This window comes from Mus pahari, chromosome 2, assembly GCF_900095145.1.
Source record: "Mus pahari chromosome 2, PAHARI_EIJ_v1.1, whole genome shotgun sequence".
In the NCBI taxonomy this organism is placed as follows: Eukaryota; Metazoa; Chordata; class Mammalia; order Rodentia; family Muridae; genus Mus; species Mus pahari.
Window position 1 is genome coordinate 1689374 of NC_034591.1, and position 26454 is coordinate 1715827.

General features: G+C 42.9%; 1 protein-coding gene across 1 annotated transcript in view; it reads right to left on the reverse strand.

Moving 5' to 3' along the window:
* Window positions 1-26454, reverse strand: part of Cdk14 (cyclin dependent kinase 14) — a 534124-nt gene that overhangs the window by 115302 nt on the left and 392368 nt on the right. Inside the window, exon 11 of the mRNA XM_021190228.2 lies at window positions 14629-14692. Within this exon, the coding sequence (XP_021045887.1) occupies window positions 14629-14692 (64 nt within the window). The remainder of the gene's footprint in view (window positions 1-14628; window positions 14693-26454) is intronic.

A 26454-nucleotide genomic window follows, 5' to 3' on the forward strand; every position in this document is an offset into this window, starting at 1 on the left:
AGAGAGAGAGAGAGAGAGAGAGAGAGAGAGAGAGAGAGAGAGAGAGAGAGAATGAGCCAGCCACCTGCCTAAATGTAGATGCCCATTGTTCTGAAGATGTGTTCCTAAACAGGATCTATTCATTTTAATAGGATGTATAATTTCTGATTGACATAGACAGCATTGTAAGGCACAGTGAAATTCAGGCAGCTAGAGTGGTAGAGCTGGTGAAAGGATTATTCTATGTCTAAGACTGAAATGACAAGGGAGAGAGAAATGGGAATAAGAGTTCTTTGCTAAAGTTTTTAGAGAAGTATTATCTAAAGTCTATATTTGAAAAGCAAAAAAATATTTCAAAATTTAATTACATCAAATGTCCTTGTAAAACAAATTGAATTCTCTTAACTTTGTAGTCCCTACAAAGCAATTTGAGTAATTTGTATCATTTAAGAAGAACAAGAAGCCTATTACAGATAAAACTAACACAACCTTACATTTACAAGTAAATTATTATTCTTACATTTAATTAATAACTACACATAAATATTAGTTCTAAGTAATGCCTCCATTTAAAGCTTGACAAGATATGCTAATAGAATTTTTTAGAAATATGTCATTTTTAGCTATGTATAAGAGACACGATGGAAATAAAATGTATCCTAGGAAATGGGAGTTAAAAAATGAAAATACTGAGGCTTCACTGTTGCATGTGTATCACCACCCACATCAAATCTCAATTCTGTCAGCATATACTCCCTACACATGCACCTACGAGTCAGCAGATGCACTGGGCATACAGAACTGACGACAGCTCACACCCACGTGTACAAATGCAAAATTACAGCTTCTGAATGGGAAACACTCACACATGGATACAGACAAAGCCCCCAAAGTCAGAGTGACTAAGCACTGTTATCCTTTTCCACGTGAGGAAAAAATAAACAAGTATCTGTAGGAATGCAGGAACACGAAAGTATTTCCTGCACCCCACATCTTCCTGACTAGATAGATACACAGCTTTAAGAGCAAGCATATCTAGCATCTAGAAACAAAAAATATCGAAATGAATGCCCAGAATCAAAAATCTAGTGTATTTTATAACAAACAGTTAACTACTTGTACACATAATGGCATCTGCTTATTCCAGTATTTGCCTATGCATGCTCTGCCCTGTTCACCTTCAGATGAATGCACTGTTATTTGTTTCTGTCATGTTAGCTCTCTCTTCCCAATCATATCTAACTAGGGGTTCAGAGTGCCCTTAAAGCACTGGCTAAGTCAGCTTCACCAAGGACTGCAATTAATTTAAACCTGCCGGCTGGGCTGACTTTCACCTTCTCTTGTGGAGGGACTCTACAGAGGATGGTCGCTGCACAGCAGGAGACCAGGGGGAAGAGCCTGCAGAGAAGAAATGACTTGCCAGGAAGCCATCATGACTCAGGGGGGGCAGAAGACTGGTGTGCTCTGCAACTCAGAGACATTCCATAGGCAAGCAACTGCAGAGCAATGTACGAAGGTAAAGTTTTACTGCTTAAAAGCAACCCACCTGACATGGCTTGAAGCAATCGGTAACCCTAGGAAGATAAAGCCTTGGCTGGACTTTAGGCATGTGCTTATAGGTACGCACCGTGTTACCCAAGCGCTTCATTTTAAATTCTAGTCTTCTCTCCCCACCGATGCTTCGGTAACTTACAAGGTACGGCTGCGTTTAGAGCTTCAATAACACGAGGACGTATCGAGTAGAAAGTTCAACCAACCAATTAAAGAACACCCAACTCCAGTTTGTGCAAAAGATATGAAAGGCTGAATGTGGATATTTCTCTCTTGGGAAGAGTGAGCAAGGAGAGGGGCAGCGGAGAGATCATAAATTACCTCAAAAATAGATTTGATATTATGGAACATATTAGTACCACAGAATGTCAATTTGCCTAGGGCTTGATATAAAAATGACTACATGTATTTGTGGATACATAGACTTATATATCCCAGTTAAACACAAAGGAAAAAAACAAAGACAATTAAACACACAGAGAATAAGAAGGCCATGAATTTGAAAGAGCGGGGAGAGGAGAGGAGGTGCATGAGAGGAGGGCTTGAAGACAAGAAAAGGGACAAGTGACATTATAATCCCATGAAAAAAAAAAAAAAAAAAAAAAAAAAAAAAAACAATGTACAAATGACCACCTGTATGTTGTGCTAGTCATTCTTTAGAATGGAGTCTATTTGGCTGTTTGCAATTTGAATTTATAATTTCTTTATATTTTAATAAGTGCATTTTCTCAGCTGGTTAAAAGAAAAGTGAACATAATCAAAGAACCATGGCTATCGTGGAGGCCCCCTCTCATCTGACAGAGCCATCCTGGAGGCCCCCTCTCATCTGGCCGGGGCATAGCGGTATGGAGCTACCTCAGCGCCTTTCTTGGGATTGCTTCATGGAGAAAACCCGGCTTGGTCTTTCTGAGTGAATAATTACCATAGCCATGAATCGCTGTGCTTATATTCCAAGCAGGCATCCTAATTGTGTGTTTATGCAACAGATAATATCCTCAAATCCTTTTGGGTAGAAGTCACAAGGACCCATTCACTCTCTCACTCATGCCACAAACACTATGTGTAGGTCTACTCTGTGTCAGGTGCCATGATTTCAGCAGGGAACAGAAGAGGCAGAAGGGCAAGCAGCTTCAGGCAAATATGCAAAGCGACCCACTGGGCCCCTCACAGAAGAAAATCAAACTCGTAAATGTTCATGAAAACCAGAAGGGCTATGTTATGTTCTGGTAGTTATTAGGGAAACCAAGCAAGACATGAACATTCCAGCTAGGGTTCTGATACAGCTCTTTTAAAAGCCAGACCCGACAGTCCTTGGAACACAAATATAAAGAAATTCACGTATACCAGAAAAGAGCCCATTCCAGAGAAAAGATCGGTGTCTCCCAAACTCTGAGGACTTTAGTTGCGTTAATGCCAAAATACCACAGTGATTGCATTCTAGAAACACTACCTCTGCTGTGGAACTGTGGTGCACGTCTTTATAAGTGACTTGAAACCCCCCAACACACCATGTTTCTGAGTTGATAGATTCCCCAGCAGGAGTACTGAGAGGCTTTGACATGACACAGGCGTCCTGAAGCGGAACTATAGCACACTGTCATCGCTCCCCAGAGGACTATGTTAAAATGCTGAGGAAGCACCCTCTGACCTCAGCGTGTGCCTGGCTACCACAGTCATCCTCCAGTCCCCGGGGGCTTTTGTTCTTTTCAGTCTAGACCCAAGCATCGCACTCTAGTCATTAAACATTTCCATCTTCAGTGGTACACATATCCATGTGGATTCAGGCACATCTCTGGGGGAGGTGCTGCAGCCATCTGGACTTCCTCCGCCCCCACAAGACAGAACACCTCTCTCTGTCTCCACCAGGTGACTCTTCTAGGGGGAATTTATGAATGCTTCAGAGTGGAATCTTTACAGTAACAAACGTACAACTCCTCTAAAAGAAGGAGAGAGAACGACAGTAGCTATGTTCCCATCCTGGTGGAAAGCAGCTGGGGTGGTGCTACCCACAGACAGCAGGCACAGAGAGGCACACACTGTGTTGCCTACAGGTTAGTGGCAAAGGCTGAAGTGGAACTATGTGCTCCAGCCTCTTGTTACCAAAGAGTGGGGGATGCTCATGCCTCCCATGCAGCTTCCAAATACAAACTCAAGTGTCTCACCCAGAGTGTGGCTCAGCAAGGGACGGCACGGCACTGCACTGCACACGGGTGGATACTGAAGCACAGACACTGGAGGACCTGTGTGTAATGGACTGCTCACAGACAGTGCCGGGCCGTGAAGGTGCACTGTCCGGAGCTGAAGTCTATATGCTCCCGTTACTACAAGAGGTAAGGTCTTGGTCGTGAGAGCCTTGAAGTTTTACTCTGAAGTCACATAGCCAGACCAAAGCTCCTTCAGGAGTAACAGAAAATCGGAATATGAACAACTTTGTCAACTTTCCTCATCTACAACATCCTGTCTGTTCGCTTCCTGACTGACTTCACTTATACCTGTCCGTGAAGCTATGAACTTCTGGGAATTTTTCTGTCTCTAGCTCCCATCTTCCTATAGGAATAGTTACAGACACATAGGCTATCACACGCAGTTAGGGTTCTGGAGATATAAACTCAGATTTTCATGCTTGCAGGGTGAGTATTTTACCCACTTATCCATCTTTCCACCTCAATAATTATTATTGCATAGTGTGCATTTGTCTTAGAGGAGACCAAAGACAACAGTCTAACAAGATCGTAAACTACAGCAGAATGAAGTGGTTACTCTTCTCTTAGCTAGGAGACTGAGAAGGGGGTGAATGCACTAACAGTGAGCCAATAATTACACCCTCCTTTCTTTATGAGTGAGACACGTCAGTCCCCCACTGCGCCTGTATTCACAGTGCAGTATCAGTGGTACTGACTTAGTAGAGACTTGAAAAGTGCTCACAGCTGAGGCTTCCATCTTTTGCTCCTGCCTTTCTGGAGGAAAAAAAAAAACAAAACAAAAAAAACAAAAAAACAAACAAACAAAAAAAAAACAGAGCATTTTCCCATATCGGTAACTCCATGGAGGGTGAGGAATGCAGGGAACGAACCTAACATCCTGGAACCAGGAATTCTAAGAACCAGACAAGCTCAAGCAATCATCGACTTACCACACAGGCAAAACAACTAACCTACCCTTTCCAGTGGGTGGCTGTAATGTGTGTGTGTGGTGAGGGAACTGTTTTGAGAACTATCACAGGCAGCTTGACTGCTGACCACAGTGTGATTGTGGTTCAGGTTGCAGTGTGTTATCAAACCTGGCTTAGCTTCATCTCTCTAGCCTGACAACCTGCTCCGCTAGAAAGACCTCATAAGGCTGGTAAACAGCTACACAACACCAAGTAATAGCCACAAACTAGCACAGAAATGTTTGCATTTATTCTGTTTCTAAAAATTCTCAAAACTACAAAATGCACATAAAATCTGAGATTACTGAGCACCACACTACACTTTTTGATTTCAGTGTTCCCAGGGGTTGAAGACAGTAAGTATTTTCTACCACCAACTGGTCAACCACTTATCCTGAATTTCTCACAGTGCCATGGAATTACTCATGCGGGAAGATACAGGAGTTAGGGAGGAATTTTTACATTGTGGATTTCTACTTATGCACTTGCTGACATTTGTTTGTTAACAGTATAAATATTACCTACCAAGAAACTAAAGACAGAAATAAAGAATGGCCAGCTAGTTTACAGTAATGCCCCTGGCATATAACACTTTAATCAAATGTAGGCCAGGCTGGTCTCAACTTCATAGATCTGCCTGTCTCTGCCTCTTGAGTGCTGGGATTAATGGCATGAGCCACCATCCTTAACTGCACATAATTATTTATCTACATATTCAGGGTAAAAGTTTAACTTTATCCCATAAATATGACAATAACCAAATCATACAAAGTAGGCAGCAGACAGTAGGAAGGGCTTTTTGTGGTAACCAACACTGTGTATTCACTTTGGTGAAGTGAAGTGTGATTAACATTGAGGCTGCAAATTGTAAAATTCTCAGGCCCAGGGAGAGTGGAATATTTTTTTTTAATTAAAAATTAAGAAATCCACTTTGAAGAAGCTCACTTTCTCTTGAGAATTTATTTCATGTTTTCTGATACTTTGTAGACATTCTATTGGTTTCCAAGATTATTGACCTTACTGATGAAAGTGAGTGAGAAATTCTTTAAGCAGACTAGTGGATGTGGGTACACACAGCCTCTGCTCTGCTTAACCGACTGCTACACTCCACACAGCATCTGCTACTGGAGATGATGCTATTTCAGTGGTTAACACGGTACCCAGCTCCTTTCTATTTACTTTTATGTCATCGGCTATACCCCTGACACAGCATGTCAAATCCTCATCAGATGACAGACACAGGGGGGAGGATGTCCCTGTGTCTGTGATGTCACTGTTCACTGGTATGACAATAATTTCCCTCTGAGTCAAGATTGACTTTTACAGACACTCTCTCCTGGAGAGCTGCAGGCAGAAAGGACCAATCAAGAAAAATTCACACGATATGAAACCTCTTTCCAGCTCTGACTTAGGTCTGGTACATTGTGCAGCCAGTGGCCCTTTGAAAGGCTAAAGATCCATTCCCTTCCCTGCTCAAAGCTCCCCCACTATTTCTCATAGTTCAAATGAGATATCAGCTCCTCCCCCATGGCCTTCCAAAGCCTGGGTCTCTATAGTGTCTTCCTGCCTTCCTGGGGTCACATTTCTGCAGCCACACTTGGGACTTGGCATTTGTCATGATCTGTGCACTCTCTGGCTTGTGAGCTTCTCGGGTTGGTCTGCCTTGGTGACAGCTGTTTTCTAGCTTCTGGAGGACACCCCCTAACAGTGCAGACTCCTGAGTATGTATGCAAAGCACAGTTACTTCTGGCTGAACAGACCCTCCCCTTGGTTTCCATTCACCCTCCAATTTACACCTACCAGTGACCTCCAGTAACACTGTCCCACAGTCAGAACATTGAGGCAAGTCTGTCCTTCCTGTCACTTTTTCATTTTTTAACTTCCTCTTCTCTTTAAAGTTCACATAATCCCCATTCTTCCCCTAGCAGCTACAGGAAGTAAATGATTGCTATCAGAGGGAGAAATTTTCTACAGTAATGTAGGCATTCCTATGTTCTCTTCAGGAAGCATATTTCTGTCAGAAATCACAATTAAACTCATGGGGACATGCGCACGCGAACACACACACACAGACGGGGGCTGGGGGGGGGGTGGAGGGAGTGTGAGAGAGATAAATGAGAGTGGTGGTAAATTTGACCAAAATATGTTGTATGCATTATGGAAATGTCAAACTGAACTCAATCATCATGTATAATTATTGTCTGCTAACAGATCTTTTAAAAAGCTCATGTAACTCACACACTTACTAATTACATGACTTTTGGTTGACATAGGTGGTAGCTCACAGAGAGAGCTCTGAAAATCCCAAACATACATCAGTAAGCCTTTCAGCAAAGCAACTGGACATAAGGACTGAATTGCTGCACAACAATTTTTGTGCTAACCTGTGTGTGTGTGTGTGTGTGTGTGTGTCTGAATGTGTGCACATGTGCATTTTTTTGTATATGTCTTTTGTGTGTGTATGTGTGGATGCAGGTACACATTCTCATGCATGTGCATACTTCAGACATCCCTCTGTCTGTTTCCTCCTCCCCAAGGATAGAGTTATCAGCACGCAGCACCATCAGTGGCTTCTTTGGTAGACTCTGGGGATCTGAACTCAGGTCCTTGTGCTGGTGTAGCAAGCACTTTCCTCATTTCCCATCTCCCTTGCTCCTTTTACTTGCTTGCACATGGTAAATCACTGTCCCAGCAATTACACTCTAACATAGATTTAACCTGTAACTGTGATGGTTGCTATCAAGCAAGAGAAACAATTCCCTAAGCAAAGCATAAAAAGCAAGTAGGAAAGGGACTAGCAAGCAGAAGACACGTGATTTTTATGATGAAAACATTATTTTAGAACCATAAACCTTTAATATATATTATATAAAAATAAAAATATACCAATTAAATTATCTAACTTAGTCGTGTTAAAAGTAGCTAGAATTAATAATGATGAATGTGTAAAAAGAGTTTTGCATTTAATTTCTGTAGAAGTCGGTGGGCTGGTGGAACAGACACCATCACTTATGCAGAGTAAAGGAGGTGCCTCTGCAAATCTTCAAAAGTAGGGGTGTCTCTGCAAGTGGGGGTGTCTCTGCAAGTGGGGGGTGTCTCTGTAAGTAGGGGGTGTCTCTGCAAGTGGGGGTGTCTCTACAAGTGGGGGTGTCTCTGCAAGTAGGGGGCCTCTGCAAGTAGGGGTGTCTCTGCAAGTAGGGGTGTCTCTGCAAGTAGGGGGTCTCTGCAAGTAGGGGTGTCTCTGCAAGTGGGGGTGTCTCTGCAAGTGGGGTGTCTCTGCAAGTGGGGGTGTCTCTGCAAGTGGGGTGTCTCTGCAAGTGGGGTGTCTCTGCAAGTAGGGGGTCTCTGCAAGTAGCGGGGTCTTTGCAAGTGGGGGGTCTCTGCAAGTAGGGGGTCTCTGCAAGTAGGGGGCCTCTGCAAGTAGGGGTGTCTCTGCAAGTAGGGGTGTCTCTGCAAGTAGGGGGTCTCTGCAAGTAGGGGGGTCTTTGCAAGTGGGGGGTCTCTGCAAGTGGGGGTGTCTCTGGAAGTAGGGGTGTCTCTGCAAGTAGGGGGGTCTCTGCAAGTGGGGGGTCTCTGCAAGTGGGGGTGTCTCTGCAAGTAGGGGTGTCTCTGCAAGTAGGGGTGTCTCTGCAAGTGGGGTGTCTCTGCAAGTGGGGTGTCTCTGCAAGTGGGGGTGTCTCTTCATGTAGGGGTGTCTGTGAAGGGAGCAGTATGATACCAACATGGCCTCTCTCTGACCTTCAGGCATGACATCCTACCCAGCATAATTCTTGCTGCTTCCAAAGCGTTCCAGATACCTTATAAAAGACTTGAGAAGACACAGGGGGTGCGTAAGTCAATGGCCTAAACCTCCTTGGCTGTGGAAAGGGCCGAAGTGGCATTTCCTATCTCAGGTACCGAAGACTGCAACCTCAGCATTGGCAGGGGACATTTTGTTCCGCAAGATGTCAAGCTCATTATTTGCCACCAGTGCTGTCATTAAGCTTGTCTGGCTCTGGATCTGTGTCCTCAGTCCTATACTGTATGTCACTAAAGATCCTTTGGAATAGGTAATGTGTGGAAGGATCATGTTTCTAATCACTCTAGGACAGTCCTGGTCCTTATCCGTTGTCCTGGGACAGTCGTGGTCTGTTCTCGTTGTCCTGGTGAAAGTATTAATTGTATCACTTTTCAAGAAAGATATTGGAAGGCAAATCATCTGAAACATTTTTTTAGAATTGACAGTTTAGTATAAGAGCAGGTGTGGAGGGCTTACAGATGCCCAGTGAGCAGGTGATGGGCAATGAAAGATGCTTGTGGGGAGATGGGTCTTTAGTAAGATGTGGGAGGCAGAGAGGAGCTGATCCTCCCAGCTCTGGCTATAACAGACAAGTCTTCTTTAAGAGAGATACTAGGGTTGGGGCGACACTCAGAGATGGGAATTCCCTCATTTGTAAAATAGGACTCCAATGTGAGGGAAATACTATCGTAACTTAGACTCACTGTGACTATCAAATGAGAGAAGGTATTAAAACTTTTTTAAAGTAATGAGGCAGCCCTGAGAGGTAAGCTACCAAGGTAGGATACTTCTGAAATCACTTACTTCCTTCTTTTGAAAATAGAAGCATGGATCTAGTTGACTCAAGAAACCCTGTCTGTGCCTACGCAGGACGTGGGGAGAGATTTTCCACTTCATTACAAGCACCTAGTATAACCAAATCCACATGTAAATGCTGATCCAAAGATCATGTGTCTGAATGCTTGGTCTAGACATAATATGTTTGAAACACCACCATCATTCACTTTTTCTTCTTCACTGGTAAATTTTTCTTTCTTTATCATATCTCATTCACATAAGGCAATTCCATCTTCCTCAAAGTTTCTTCAATTGAACAGCCTCTCGCATTTGGATGATTAACTTGCCCTGAGAAATGATGTAACCACTTTAGATATGTCCTGTTGCTTGCTTGATTTTAGAAAATAGGGCTATTTTATTTGAAATTTCATTACTGCTCTTTGTTTCCAGTCTGGCAGTGTTGTTTCCTCCTTGAACTTTACAGTGTCTTCCTGTCTGCACTTCTGAATAATAACTAATCACTAAGCCACTGCTGAATGCCCCTTTGTTGGGGGGAACTTAAGAGCTGGAGGGAAGAACCATTCATTCAGTCTGCCTGCTGCTTGGGTCTGAAGCCATTTGTACAGATTTGGGGTCAGGGATTTTTGTACATATTATAAGAATACAGACATGAAATTTTCTTCAAGGGATGTCCAGATTTAAGTACAACTTAGAACACAACAGTAAAATAAAACACTTTGAAATGCTTTCTCTTATATGAATGCATACACAAATTGTGTGTGTGTGTGTGTGTGTGTGTGTGTGTGTGTGTGTGTGTGTGTGTGTTAGGATTCGGTATTAAGACACCATGCCTGTACTGTTATGCAAATATCACAGTATTTTTTTTCCTTGAGACAAAACACATTGATAGGCAATTCAGAGAAGACACAACGTCACAGTAAGGACTATGTTCAACTTGGCTTTCAATGTGAAAGGGTCTTGGGAGGCCGCAGGACCAGGAAGCACTTTGTGCCCAGGCCTCCAGTCCATTGGCCTTAGAAGTCAGTTCAAGACCCAGGCTTCAGCTCCAGTGTGCTCAGTGTCCTGTGAGAGTCTGGAGCTCTGGTTGTACTGTTCTCTGAGCTCATGATTGCTGTGGGGTCTCTAAAGTGCCAGTGGTCATTGAGGGACCCTCATTCACTGTAGATGGAGGTGCAAAGTCATGTAATCACTGTGGGAGTCAGTTCAAATATTTCTCAGAAAATTAAAATAATACCACCTCATGTTACTGTACTATTTCACACCTGAGCAGCTTCCCAGAGAACTACATATCCTCCTACAGAAATATGTGAGACCCATGGTCACTGTTGCTCCCTTCACTGCAAAAACAACAGGAATCAACCAGTTCAAAAGTTGGTATGTATATCTGCTATCTATCTATCTATCTATCTATCTATCTATCTATCTATCTATCTATCTATCTATCTCAAATATATATATGCACACACATATGTATATATGAATGAATATTACTCAATTTTAAAGAAAAATGTAATCACAAAATTTGCAGGAAAATGAATGGATTTAGAATGTATAATATTAAGCAAGGTAACAAAATATCAGAAAGAAAAAACACATACATAATCTAGCTAATAATACAGAAATATGCATAAACACGTGAATGTGGGTAGAATACAACATGTGGGCAAGAGAACAAGGGAGATTAAATATTAGGGTGTGGTGAGGAAGAACCAAACACAGACAATGAACAGGAGTTACCAATGGGGATACGATGTAACTGTTTTTTCTCATTCTAATTCTCTCATGGGATTTTAGGTTTTGGTAGCAGATAAGTGCATAAAAATGTTTCAGTAGTGAAAGTATAAAGTCCAATGTCAGAAATCTCCAAAGCGTCTGTTTAGAATCGCTGTTCTAACCACAGTCAGTGAATAGCACAGTCCTCGAGTCTGATCAATTACAAGGTATGGTATTTTTATGCAACACTTTTGGGGTGTAAAGATAATAAAAATAAAAAAGATACTCTTAAGCAGTTCAAATCAAGAGAAGCAAAGGGCTTCACTGATAAAAGAGAAACCACTCTAAATTATCAAACTCTTAGAAATGAGTAGGGAGCTGACAAAGATTGCATCTTTCAACTGTAAACTGAGCAAAAACCATAAATAGTTTACAGTAGAGGAAAAGCTGACACAGGTCAACAGATGCCCAACCTCGGATTAGAGCAAGCATGAAAACTGACATTAGAGTAAGGTTCCTTTCGGCGGTTGACTGGTTGAGTCTGGGCACACACTCTTGACTGGAGAAGACCGTGGGGAAGCAGCCCATGTATTGCCAACGCAAAGACAAAGGGAGCATTGCTTTAGGATGATAAACGCCAAAAACCACAACTGCTTACACTTGTTGACTCTTCAACTCCATTTCTCTCTACTTACTGCTTAAATATAGCTATTACCACATTGATACTTCTAATAGTACAATACTGAAGATAGTGCCAATGTGCATAGGTAAACTTCTATACAGTGACATGTAGAGATCTGTAAGATACACTAGTGAGAAAAACAAGACACAACCGTAGTTTGTGTAGGAGTGTAATATATATTCACCAGCAGCTAACGCATCAGAGAAGGAGCCTGGTGTCAGGGAGAGCAGCGGATTCCAGGAAGCGGGCATATGGGAGAAAGGGCAGAGAGAAAGCTTTGCACTATGGGATTGTTCCATCTTTCAAAATGAATAAATTTATTCTGTTAAAGAGTCAAGGAGATGTCTCTGTGGGTAGAGCTGCTTGCCATCAAGGCTGATGACCGGAGTTCAATCCCTAAAACCCATATGGTGGAAAGAAAGAACTAACACATGCAAGTTAGCCTCTGTCGCGCACACACACACACACACACACACACACACACACACACACAAAATTCCTTTTTTTTTAACTAAAGTAAGTATAGCTTTCCTCCCCTTTTATAATCTCTGCAGTCCTCTTTGGGGATAGAGTATAGAGGTGAGGCGCAGGGTGCGATAGGGGACCCTAGACTGCTAGTGTTCTTTGGGATATGCGATTTCTTCCCTTGGAGTACAAGGGCTGTGAAGTCCGAGACTAAGATTCCCTGATGGTCTGGCTGGGCTGTGTGAAAGGGATCGGTCTCCTCTCAGTTTATAATCATGTCTCTGTTAGTCGAGCCTTACCCCATCCTGACATGCTGTTCTTCTGGACCCCCAATACAATGCCCGCCGTGTCTGCTGCAGCGCTCACACAACACTTAACATATCTATTCTCATTTATACATTTCTACCAGAGGAGTGTCATGAATTAGACCGTTTCTGTAAGCAGTCAGTGTAACTCAGAGCACCGCTAATTTTTGAATGTCAGATATGTACAGTGTATACATAGTTCTCCCTCTCCTGAGGCTCACAATCTGCTAAGTTAATCTGTTCTACGTCTTATACTTTCTGGAAGCCATTAAGTGCTTCCGTGTGTCTGGATGAAGATAAGCTCTATGAACACAGAAATAGAGAAATTGCTTTATATTTTCTAGTCTAGGCATTTGGTAGGTGAAATGACTATCTTACTTGGTCCTTTATGTATATGACTTTATTCATTTAAAATATTATTTGCTTGTTTATCTTGGTAAATGCTAGGACATTATTCTGCCAGTGAGCTACACTCTGGCTTCTCAGGCTCCTTGATTGTGTGTCTTGGAATCCTAAAATTTCATATCCAAACAAGATTGAAAGGCCCACGGTGCTTATAAAGAGCCATCTTCTTGCCTTAAAACTCCACTAGGAATAAGTACACTGATTACACGATGCTTCTTGCTTAATTAAAAAAAGAAAGAGCTATTATAATAAATTGCCATGTTTTTAGACTTTTTCCAAACATAGAACTAATTTATAATTTTCAGTAAAAGTACAAAGAGCCTTGGGACTTCTGAAGAAGATAAAAGAATTCTCATCACACTGTACACTTTCAGAAGAAGGATAATGAAGAGTAAAAATAGTTCCCAACTCAGTCATTCTTTGAAATTGGTAAATTCCTGGAGTCTCCAAAGAGCAGAAGCAGAAGACACTTGGCTTCCCTCAGTGAAATTACTCACGGCTCTGCCTCTGATAGGGCAGTGGCTACCAGACCCTCCTTGAAATTCCTCTGGAAACTCCATGGTCAATCTACATTTCATGTATCATGTTTTGTAACTCAAAAAGGAACACAACAGGAGAATTATTTTTCCTGGTTTTATTCAATTTCCGACTGCAAATCTTTTATCTCTTCAATAAAAAGCAAGCAGTTCAGATTTTCAAGTTTCATGACTGCCATCTACTGGTGAGTGAGGAGGTGACAACTTATTTTTGAAATGGGACATCCTCAAAGGCCTCCAGTTTTAGGCTTAAATATATTGCGTCGAAATACCAGAAGCTACACAATCAGAGAATCAGGAGAATTTTTATAATTGAACTCAAATCATTTTACCATATACTACTTGCATAATTGAAGAAAGAAAAATTTGTTTTCTTTTTAATAATTTATTACATTTTATAAGTATTATACAAAAGTAGTGGTATGTATGAGTTGTCTTCCAATTTAAATTTTGCTCCTGTGTGGGGTGTGGGGGGTATGTGTGTGGGTATGTGGTGATTGCATTGATATTGGATCTCTTCTTCAATTTCTCTTCATCTTACTTTTTGAGACAGGGTCTCTCACTGAATCTGGAGCTCACAGATTTAGGAAGATTTAACCAATCAGCAGGTTCCCAGGGACCTGCCTTTCTCTCTTTAACTAGGATTAGGACTACAGGTCCCTTCATGCCCAGCTTCTTTCATGGATGCCAAGAATTTGGATACAGGTCCTTATGCTAATGCAGCAAACGCTTTACCATTGTTTTGCCATCTCTCCAGATAAAATTTTCTTTTATAAGCAGGGAGGCAGGTCTAACTGATAATGAAATTATTAGGGAATACAAGCTCATCTAGACCAGTGGTTCTCAACCTTCCTAATGATGTGACTCTTTAATAATGTCCCTCATACTGTGGTGACCCACAACTCTAAAATTATTTTCATTGCTACTTCATGGCTATAATCTTGCTACTGATATGAACTGTAATGTACACATTTTTGGAGCCAGAGGTTTGCAAAAAGGGGTCTCAACCCACAGGTTGAGAACCAATGATCTTGGGAAATCAAACATAGTTCATGAGGCGAAATTCTCTCATGGTAGAGGGGGAGTGAACTTTTTCTTTTTTAATGAATTGTGAAAACACAAGAACAACTCCATTAGCACACAAAGTACACAATGGCAAAGGTAAATGGGATGTTTCAAGGCTGCATGTTGCTTGAACATGGACATTTATATAGTCGCCTTTTATGTACAGGAAGCGCTTAGCATTTACAGTTAATAAAACATACCTGGCTTAAAATGTGGTAAAGAATGAACTCCAGGCCACGTGTCCTCATTTGGTGTTCCAAGAACCTAATAAAGAACAGGAAATTGTGAAAACAGACATTATTTCCAAAGCACTCAGAATTCTCAAGTACAGAAAACAGTACACTGCATGGTATGAACCTCCGAATGTCTCTCCGTTACCATCAGCCATGATTTTCATTTCAATGAAAGCAAAGTCAGTTGAAGAGCCACCCAAGGTAACTCGCCATGTTCTGACAAACACAGTTGAATGTGGCAAGTCAGGTCTGCCATATTGTGTCAAGTTCAGTATGTAGGTAAAGAGACACAGTGCAAAGTACTCTTCATGGAACCTTGCAATGCATGCTGGTGCCCCTCACGACTCCGCTGGGTGTCCCTCCCTACACTGTCACTGTGTATCACTCCAGTCGAGGGTGTGCTATCATTGCTTCCCCTAATGTCCTCTGTCTCAGTATCATGATGTTCCAAAACTCAAGAGGCACAGTTTGACATTCACATTCTTCCAGGATCCTTCAGTTTTAATCACTGTGATTTACAGTTTCCTCTTGTCAAAATAGTCTTTGATGGGCACAGTCTCTTTTTTTTTTTTTTTCTATTTTAATTTCCACTTCTTCCCCATCTACATTTGCTCTTGCAAAAGGAACTGAAGGAGAGTTCGGGCTCCCACACTGAACTCGAGCGAGCATTCACTTCTCTTAATGATCATAGTGAAGCTCGACACTTCAGATCCAACATGTGGAGCTGAAAAGTTAAGAGCCTTGAAGGCAAGCTCACAGGGTTTATATCTTTGCTCCTCTACTTTCCTGCCATGTCAGTGTGGGTGAGAAGGAGCCTCGGAGGGCATCACCTTTCTCATTACAAATCAGAGCGTGAAGACAGCACCTGTGTCACCTGTGTGGAGAACAGTCCATGGCTGTCAATAAAGAAAGAATATTAGCTAAGTACCCACAGAAAACTGGATTGCCTCAGGGATGCAGTGAGCTTGGAGAGTACAGACTTCTCTATTGTAGCTCCCGGCCTAGGGTGCATTCAGAGCAAGATACTGCCATTCACATGATCCTGGGCAAGCATGGGTTGTCACCGAGTTAGAAGAGTGGGAGACAAGGCTGGAAAACTATGAAGAAGGTAGAGGGGTGGGAACAGGAGGATCAGGTAAGACATATAGCTTTCTATCTGAGGATTCACAGGCATCACTAGACAGAAGGCAATGCAGAGGGTTATGGTTACAGCTCCAGGGATTTACTGGTGACAGGTTCCAGGGCTGTGTTGGCCAAGGGTGGCACACAGTGAGTGTTTTATTCACATTCCTATTCTGTTGAGTCAGTACCAAATATGTGGACTCACATACTCACTTCAACGTTAAATCAGCACATGAGATGATAAAGTTCTTCTTTGAAATTACAGTTGGTTGATCTTTGAAAACGTTAATAAATACTAGCATAGACTCTGTCTTAGTTGCTTTTCTATTGCTGTGATAAGACACGGAGATAAAGGAACTTTTAGAAGAAAGGGCTTATCTGGATTTTATCAGAGGGTCGGACTCTGTAACCCTCATGATGGGGAACGCAGCAGCAGGCAGAAGGCATGGTGTTGGCACAGCAGCTGAGACCTTCCGTTTTTATCCACAAGCGCAAGGCAGAGGGAGCTACCTCTGAATATTATGGGCTTCTGAAACCCCAGAGTCCACCCTCAGTACACACTTCTCTAACACAGGCTCACCTCCTAATTCTTCCCGAAATGTTCCACATACTTAGGACCAAGCATTCAAGCATATGAGGCCATGAGAACCATTCTCATTCAAACTGCCACAGAGCTATGTAAACAAGGTTACATAATTTAATTGATGGGCCATGTGGAGAGAGGGAAGGAGATAGACAATGGGGTGGGGGCAGAGAGAAGAAAGAGAAAGAGCACTGTATAAAGAATTCTGATAACAATGTCTCTACAAAAGGCACTTTTGAAAGTTTTTAGGCACCACACACACAGAAACACAAACATTCCCACAGATACACACAGCCACACACACACATACACACGCACACACACACACACACATACACACTCAGGTTGAATTTTGCATGAATGACAAAGGAGTCTACCAATACTAAACTTTAACAACTGAGGAGAGGCACAGTCAGCCAAATTGCAACACAGACGCAGTCTCTGCATCACACATAAGTCGCTGGACAGTCTATGAACAAAGTACAGCCAGAGTAAGCTTTGCTGCAGAATGACTACTGTCCTGGTAGTTCAGTCAATGTTCCCATAATGCCTGTATCAACACACCCTTTTCCTAGGCATGGTCCACATCCTTATAATTGCTCCGTTTCATGGAGATTAGTAAACATCATGGCTGTCACATGAAAATTAACAGGAAAGACAAACCACACGAGACGGTTATTTAATGTCAGACCTGGCAATCGGATCCTGCGCTCCATTTTTTTTGTAGACGTTCTTGGAGCCTTTGCTCAGGAAATGCAAAGTGGGCAGAATGTTCACAAAGGAAAAGAAGAATTAAAAATTAATTTTGCTTCCAGTAAAAGCCTTTTCAGAGGGTAAGAGGCAGGGTGGGTTGAGTGGATGATGGGCAAGGACAGGCATCGAGGCACTATGGAAAGTGTATGTGTTTGTCTCTGGGCCAGACTTTTATTTTCGTGAACTAATAAGTTCCAATGTCAAGATATTTCTGTTAGAAAGCAGAGGAATACTGGCAAAAAGTCAAAAAAAAATGATGTTTTATGAATAAAATATCAAAAAGAAAACAGAATCTGTACTATCAGAATGCTAGAGTCCTCACCTATATAAGTAAATGCGTTTATGGTATCTGAAGCCCTCCCCACCCCCGGCATCTTATGATAACAAGTCATGATAGCTGAAAAGTCTGTTGAAAAGATTTCATTTCTTTCTTGAAATTAATATAATGATATCATTTCCCCCTTCCCTTGCTTCAAACCTTCTCTCATACCTCCCCTTGCTCTCTTTCAAAGTCATGATTCTTTTTATTAGTTGTTGTTACGTATGTATGTATGTTCCTAAATACATAAGCCCATCTTGTTCAGTCTATATCCCCATAGTTACCATGTATGTTTTAAGGGATCCACATCTGGAACCACAACAGTGCAGTAGTGCAGTAGCGGCACGCACACCTTGGTGGTAACCAACAGCTCTCTAACTGGACTTAATGCCCACTCAACCAGAAAATCATCCCTGGTACCGGAAACCTAGGCAACTACCCAGAGCTAGCAAAGTCAAGGATCCTTAAGGGGGAACCTGCCACTGCCATGTTGCTTAATCAGCAAACCCCCTAGCTACACCCTAAATCCTTGCCTTATAGCCACAGATGACTCTGGTGCGTTTTCACCTGTCGTCGTGAAAACTTGCAACACAGAGCTCACTACAGAAAACTACATTCGATCAAAATTTACAGCTGTGGCACCCAGTCCCAACTGATACATCTGAAATCCAACTCTGGCACATAAGGCCTGATTAGGGATCAGTGCAGAAGAGGGAATGGAGAGACTGTAAGAGCCAGAGGACCAGGGCGTTTGCTGTGGGACTGTAATGTCAGAGGCTACACTCATAAAGTCTCACCAACATGGCCATCCAAGCCTGAGCTGAACAAGAGCAACAATAATAGATAACCTAAAGTAGATGATGGCAGGGGGCCTCAACCATACAGAAAGAACTACAGGAAACCAAGGAATGTTGCGAGTGGAAGAAACAGTCTTCTCCAGGGAAAGGCACACCAGTTGGTTACACAGTACCAAATGGTCAGCCCAGAGAGGTCTTTTACCCATCCATTTATGCAGCTTCTCCTTGAAATCTGCCCAAGGAGCCTTGAACCTTCCAGCTTCCTACAGCAGATGAAAGGCTGGGGACTCTCTTGGAGACACCCCTGGCCTAGTGAAAGGGGAAGGTGAAAAGAGGAAGAATTAGTTTTCTTCAGCATGACAAAAGGTCTCTTACAGGGCACTGGGGTGAGTGTCAGGGAGGACTAGGAGCGCAGAGGATGCTATGCTTGGTTCTCCTGTGGGGGGAAAATTCAGTGCAGTAGAAGTTAAGGAGACAGGAGCACTGGGAGCACCAGCAGACAATTGTATGAGCATTTCATTTCTCAAACGTGCGGGGCTTCCCTGCAGTGCTTTCTCTTGGCGGTTCGTTCCCTACATGTCTGGCTTCTGCTTTGGCCAGCAGATCTCCCACCCCATGCTTTTAGGTTCAGCTCATGGGCCACTTTTGCCTGAGAGCATCTCTGGACAACCAAGTTCAAGTCACACAGTCTCGTGGCTGCGTGAGTACTCTTTGTAAACTTCTCTTAATGATGACTTGTTTCCCCATTGGACTTCAAGCCTCAGAGCAGAGACCATGATGTTTACCCTTCAGTTCTTAGTGCTCATTGGTCTTAGTGCTTAGTGTCTGGTACTGTATACAGAGTCAGAAAATGTTGATTAACTGACTGGATGGATGGATAGATTGATGGTGTGCCTGGATGACATAATGAAGTTCTGACTGCAGACTAACCTCAGATAGCATCTGGTAATGAATCAAAAAAGGCTGCATTTCTCTGTTACAGTGTTATAGCACCCAGTTTGAGACTGCAGCTTTTACTTTGAAAATTGAAATAGTCTCTCAAGGCAGAGTGCAAGTTCCTCAACTATTTTCTGGGATGCACATAACACTTGGCCAAATGGTGGGGTAAATGAATAAATTAATAGGGAGACATATGCCAGCCATTATTTAAAAAGAGATATGGCATATATCAGAGAGCAATCAATGGTAAAACACAACAGTTTTTTGAAGCCTATGTTCAAGTTATAACTATGTGTGCTGTGTGTGCATATAGTGAGTCATGATGCAAAAATGTTCATCTAGCTGGTTAAAAGCCAATTCCTATTCTAACAAGAAGCTAAGAGCATAAATCAAGAATGCAAGAGATAAAAGAAGTTTATACTGGAGGGCAATGGATTTAGCTTTGAGCCTGTTAAATGTTAGGAGTGCCTTCAGGTCAAGAGAGAGGTTGTGTTCAGGGCAATGGAATCAGATATGGGTCGTGGGGAAGAATTTCAGACAGGAAGAAATACTTGGAACTCCTTGGTGTATATGTGGTAATTGAAAGCAAATGTCAAATACAAGCTGCAAAATGGCCTCGCTCTCCTATGTTCCCACATATGCCAGAACTGTGTCTCTGGGATGTACTTGAGTGTTTGGCATCAGTTAAGATAAATAAGAAATGAACCCATCTTTATCACTGAGGTCTGTGCCTCTGATGTTGATGACTTACAGGCAATAATCATAGACTTGCTTTTTTGGGGATAGGCACCAATCTGGCACCTTTGCTGTCAGGGATCAGAACCTCTGTAGAAATATCTGTTTTACAGTAAGAGAAGAAAATAACTAGAGCTCAAAGTTCAAGAATTAGCGTTTCCTTGCAACATTTGTTCCCCCAAATGATAAACAATTACAAGAACGCTCATGGTTTTGCAGCCTTGTGGTTGCATGAGAATGAATATCTGTGGATGATACAATGAAGTTCTGACTGCAGGCTAGCCTCAGACTGAAGAGCCTTGGGTCTATTAACGTGGAGCTCATGGTCTTCTCCATCAAGAACACCAGAGCTTCGGGATAATAAGGACGGCCAGAGTCTTCTCTAGCTTGAGATGACCTAGAAGACTCTAACAGAAACTCTAGCACAGGGTGCTTCTGGCCTGAGGGGTGTGTATAAAACTGGCTCCCACAGGCAGGAATTCATGGAGGGAGACAAATGCTGGGTACTTGCTTCATGTTTTCAGGCTTTATGTGAATGACCATAGTGGATCTGATGACTGTAAGCTAGCTGTGAACACACACCACACAGTGGGACTTATAGACTGATGACTGTAAGCTAGCTGTGAACATACACCACACAGTGGGACTTATAGACTGATGACTGTAAGCTAGTGTAACTGTGAACACACACCACATAGGTGGACTTATGGACTGGTGACTGTAAGCTCGTGTAGCTGTGAACCTAAACAAATAGTGAACTGAATAACTCATTTTCATCTGACTCTTAAAACATCTCTAAAATAATACTGCTTCGTTGGTCCCACTGGCTCCTCAGTGGGAAGTCCTGACTCAGCAAAACTATAGGGCCATCATACACCACATTCTGGACAAGATGTTGAAGACTGTGAAAAGCCACAGAAAGCCGATCCTTTAAAATGCTTGTCTGGACAGTGTACTCTGTCTAGAATAATGATCTCTTGGAGATTCAGAACATCTCATGCTGCTTAGAACTGCACACTGGGGGTACTGTGGATGGAGAAGATGAAAGATCAGAAGCAAGGGCTTAGGAATCTGCTGGCCTCCAGGAATGTGGTGAGAAGAAAATCCTGAGAGCACATGTCATGTGTGTGTGTGTGTGTGTGTGTGTGTGTGTGTGTGTGTAAAGATAGTTACAAGATGGGCTAAGCTATGAAGGAGAAAAATGCAAGTCACACAAAGCCAAAATTGGCCTGGGATAGAAAAAAAGTACTGAATATAAATTTCTGATGGAAGTCACTGAAAATGTAGACTACATGCTTAAATCAAATAGTTACTCTCATGGTGTGAATTTGGAACTTCCCTACAGCCTCGGTCTCCAGCTGGTGGTGCTATAGTGTAAGGTTATGGAAACCTTGGGAAATGGAGCCTGGCATTTAGCTGTAACCTAGATCTCTGCGTCCTACTAAGCCACCCAAGTGTGATGAGCACTTCTTCTCACACTTCCTCCCCTAAGGAGTGGCCTAATCGTTCAATTGGGTCAATAAAGATGGCAGAAGCCAATCTCTGGGCAAAGATATAGAGGTAGGTTTTCCAGCTCCCAGGAAGAAGAGGAAGAGACAAGATAAGAGAAAGGGCTTTGGGGCCAGGCTGTGGAGGGAGAAGTCAGACACCAAGTAGGTCTGGAAGCCATTAGAACCTGTGGCGGCCTCCTCCACCTGATGAATTCTAATATAGAACAGCTGATGAGTTTAAGACAGTAGACCCTGATCCCAGCAGCTGTGTCATCTGGCTGATTTTTAAAATATTAAGATGGGTGTTTTCCCTGAGATGGGCAAGAGAGAAGGCACAGCCATGGGGCAGTCTTTGGCAGTCATTGGAGCCAGCCATGGGGGGATGGATAGTCGGTATAGAGCAATCCAGTGTTTGGTGTTTATGGGAAAAGAGTTAGCTGGCCGGTGGTTGCTGAGTACACAGCTGGCGGGTAGCTATTGTTCCCAGAGCCTACCTGCAGCAAGCATATTTTTGAAAATTACACGCAACAGCAAGCCAACATCAATCAATCTTTCCTTAAGCTACTCTGACAGGTATTTTAGCCAGAGCAATAAAAGAATCTAAGAGAGCCATTTTCTATTTATCTAAGTTCTTAAGCAGTCATAAGAATGTTTATTTAAAAACTCAGGTTAAAAACAACAACGTCTGTTTACACTGGAGTGGGTGATGGATGGAATGAAGTGGAAACATCTCTCACTCTTTATTAGATATAGTTCCATCTCTTTAACTTTGAATCACACACAGTGCCTCCTAACACCTGAATTAGGCCTTCTCACTTATTCCTGTTGGCTTTTATTTTTAACTTGGCAGACTCTAGACTCACCTTGAGACGAGTTTCTGAGCATGCCCGTGAGGCAATGCCTGATCCTGAGGTTATGTGAGGTGGTGGGAAGGCACCACTCCCTGGGCTGGAGTTCATAGTTCTCTGTCTCCTGACTGTGGATGCAGTATGACCAGCCACCTCAAGCTCAGGATGTTAATATTCTCTTTCCAAAGCTCTTTATGTCAGGTATTTGTTATAACAACAAAACAAGTCATTACTACGCTGCCTGTAGTGGTTTGAAGCGGATGGCTTCCATAGGCTCATAGATTTGAAAGCTTGGTCCTCTCTTGATGGACTGTTTGAGAAAGAAGTAGCCTTGATGGAGAAGGCGTGTGTCTCTACAGGAGCCCTGTCAAAAGCCCGCCCCAAACCCAGTCAGTCAGTGAGTCAGTCAGTCTGTCTGTCTGTCTCTCTGCTTGCTACCCGTGAATTGGATATAAAACCCTCAGCTACTGATACAGCATCATGCCTTTCTGCCTCATACCATGGTAATCATGGACTAACCTATAAAACTGTAAGCAAGCCCCCCCCCCGCCCTGCCCATTAAATGAGTTCTTTTATATGAGTTGCCTTGTTCATGGTGACTCTTCACAGCCGTAGATCAGTAACCATGACACCATGCATGCAATAAATAAGGCAACACTGGCGTGGCTTTCTCTGATAAACAATAATCATGGAGGTATGACGACACCAGATTTGTGCCTCATCAAACTCCTGGAGCCTCATGTGGACATGGTAGGCCAGAAACTGGGAGATGAATAAGGTGGTCACAGGAGGAGGCAGAGGGAGCGGCTCTTACCTGGTCCATACAAGGTCTACATGACAAGCACCAGAAGTAGCTAATGCTGCCCCGTTCAGTCCTCACGTGCCAGATGCCTCCCTTTACTGTTTACTCTCAGTGCTGGCATGTGTGACCACGCCTGTTTTATGTGGATGCCTGGGATTGGTACTCAGGCCCAGGCCCTCAGGTTTGACCAACTCTTACCCGTTGGACACTTCCTGAGTCTAACCCCCAACTCCTTTCCATTGTAAATGGCAGGGTGATATATGTGGTCTATAGCAGCTTTCCCACAATGGGAGATGTGAAACCCCAACTACAAACTGCTTTAGCTGGCAAACAGAACATGGCATGATACTTATCACCTTAGTAAAAAAAACGTTAGTCCCAGCCGGGCGTGGTGGCACACGCCTTGAATCCCAGCACTCGGGAGGCAGAGGCAGGCGGATTTCTGAGTTCGAGGCCAGCCTGGTCTACAAAGTGAGTTCCAGGACAGCCAGGGTTATACAAAGAAACCCTGTCTCGAAAAACAAAACAAACAAACAAAAATGTTAGTTCCTTTTTTGGTTATCTTTCAAGTCTTTTGAGACTATCAAGAAGGAAAGCTTCACCTTGCATCTGGGTGTTTGTTTTTACAACCTCCCAGGCACTCAGCTCACACCCCCTGAAGGGGAAGTGGGACTTAGGTCCAGAATCCCGGGTGGGTAAGATCAAACTTAATATTACCCCTTACTTATTTTCACTGATTTTATTTTACTTTATTTTCTATTATGGGAATGCTTAAGGGATTTCTGGGGTTTTGAAGTGATATGAACAAGCAAAATTACTTAAAATGAGTTTATTGAAAGGAAAATATTAAACCACGGAGAGAGGCCATAATGCTACAGCAGAGATCTCAGATATAGAGATAGAAGAGCTGATTGAGGGACTCTATTGGTGGGGGAGGGGATAGCAATATTGAGTCCGTCAATAGTGTGGTACCCCTAGAAAGGTACCCCAGGGTAGGTTGCTTTCAGGGCAACATGCTAGGAAGGAACATATTTGGTTCTACTCTCCACACATAGTAAAGAGCAGGTGACTGGGGACTCCTCAGGACTGTCCCCAGAGCAGAGCAAATGCATATAAAGATGGGACAGGAGTCTCTAAACTGTTTTAAACTTCTGTGCATGCTATTTTTATACACGTCTCAATCACGTTACTGTTACTTTCATTATCCTTTCTGATTTTAATGTTCCTGTATGGTCTTAAATACATTCATTTTTCTCCCTCTCTTGACACCCATTTACTCCCTGAGCCCAGGATCTCCCAGGAACCTGTGTCATCATCCTCACTTTATTTCAAGTTATCTATCCATACTCCTAACTGATCTTTTGAAAATCATACTTAATCAACTGTTACTCTGTGAGGAAAGTTCTTTGGTGATTCAAAAGCTTCACACTGTGGCCACACCCCATCCCCCCCCACACACACACACACTTAAGTTGCTGGCTGAGTGAGGCCTGCAGACCTCCCCCCTCTCTTCTCCCGCTTATCCAATTGTTTACACATTCTTGTCCCTTCCTGCTCTCCCACGGGTCCTTCAGTGCCTGCATCTGGCACATTCTCCCGCTAACCACAATGTTCCCACATGCGGTTCCGAAGCCTGGACATCTGTACCCTCTCCATGTAATTAGCTGCTAATTAATTTTTCAGTCCCGTGTTGAAACCTCGTTCTCAGGTCAAGTCCCACGACCTGTGCTCTAGGGCAGGATTCCTGTAATACGCAACTGCATCACCACAGCTTCGTAGCAGCAACTGCCACAGATTAAATTTTAGCAAGTGTTTACTTTGTGCTCTGATTTCATTGTTTGTTTTCTCTTTTACTTTCTATTTCTTCTGCCTATGAAGTCTACAGCATAAAATGGGCACTTAATATCTGTTGAATAAATTATATAGACTTGAACTGGTATCAGGGGGAGCCAATGACTGAACTTGGTCTCCTTCAAAGTAGAGGCTGTGCCTCCTATATTCAAGGTGTGTATTTCCCATACTATTTAATTCTGTATTCCTAAAGAACAGAAAGGACTGGTCAGGTTTCTTTCTAAGAACCAGGCAGCCAGGTGGCTGAAGAGAAAGACTGTGTGCAGGGCTGCAGGAAAGAAGGTTTGATATGTGTGCACACTCGTCCACCAAGAGCGTCCACTTTCCGTCTCCCGAGTGTCATCGCCACATGAAATACAGGACAGTACCACCAAAGATGTCCCTTTACATAGGGGACTAGGTGAAGCCAAGACTCCCTATGAAATTACTCGAAACATGGCGAAGTTCATTCTGTGAGAAATTAATTGATTGCGTTTTACACAAACTGCGAATGCAATGGTTCCTCTTTCTGAATTCAGTGGAAAGGAGCTGCACTGTAACTCGTGCAGCGTATATCAACTTCAGCCAGGAATTAGCATGATTAATTGTTATCCACTGATGTAAAGTGCTGTCCCCAGAGAAACACAGGTAAAGGTTGCTGAGCTAGAAAATGGTTCAGTTCAAGAGCAGATCACTTGGCTAGAAAGGCAACGGTCTTTAGAGCTCCCCAGAGGACCGGGGAGTCTTGAGGAATCCCCTTTGTCATTCTTTCCCTTTCAGTACACATACATATATGAAAACATATCTGTGCACGTATATATCGTGCAAGTGTGCCCATATATACCCACCAGCCCCTTCTTCAGCATTTCATCAGTGACTTGATGTGGACATAGAGAAACTGTGTAGCCAGCCTTTGCTACTTTGTGGGTTCTTCTTTTTTCCACCCTTTATCCCCTCGGTTTAACTCCCTAACACTAGATAGGAGAGAAACAAGGATAGAGTCAAAAGAAAGCCCTGCTTCTAACTTATTCCTTTTGTTTCTTCTTTGGCTATGGCTACTAACAAGCCTCAACCAACCCCCCTAAATGACCAACAACCCACCTACCCTACCTCTCGGGAGCCTAGCATCTATGTATCTTCTGAAAAGTTCCCAGAATTCCAAACGTTACACAACCGCAGAAAAGTATCTGCAGCTGTCAAAAACACACTTTTGTTAGAGCACTCGGCAAACCATAGTCAGGTGCTGTGGATACCGAAGCAGCCCCACATTCCTACACCAGGGATTAAAACGAAAACACATTCTTATTCTTATTAGTATTTCTGTGTTTTCAAAAGAAACCCAAATCCCAGAATTCTCAAAAAATGTCACTACAGAGCTGTTTTACACTTTCAGATGAACACAACAGAGGAGATTGGTGGAGCTGGGGATATAGCCCAGGGTGTGTAGTACGTGCTCAGCATGCACAAGGCCCTAGTTTCAATCACAAATGCCCCCCCAAAGTGGTGAAGATGTTTAATATTTAGCAAAACAGAAACAACTGTCCACCTAATACAGCGGGAGCTGACAACAATACG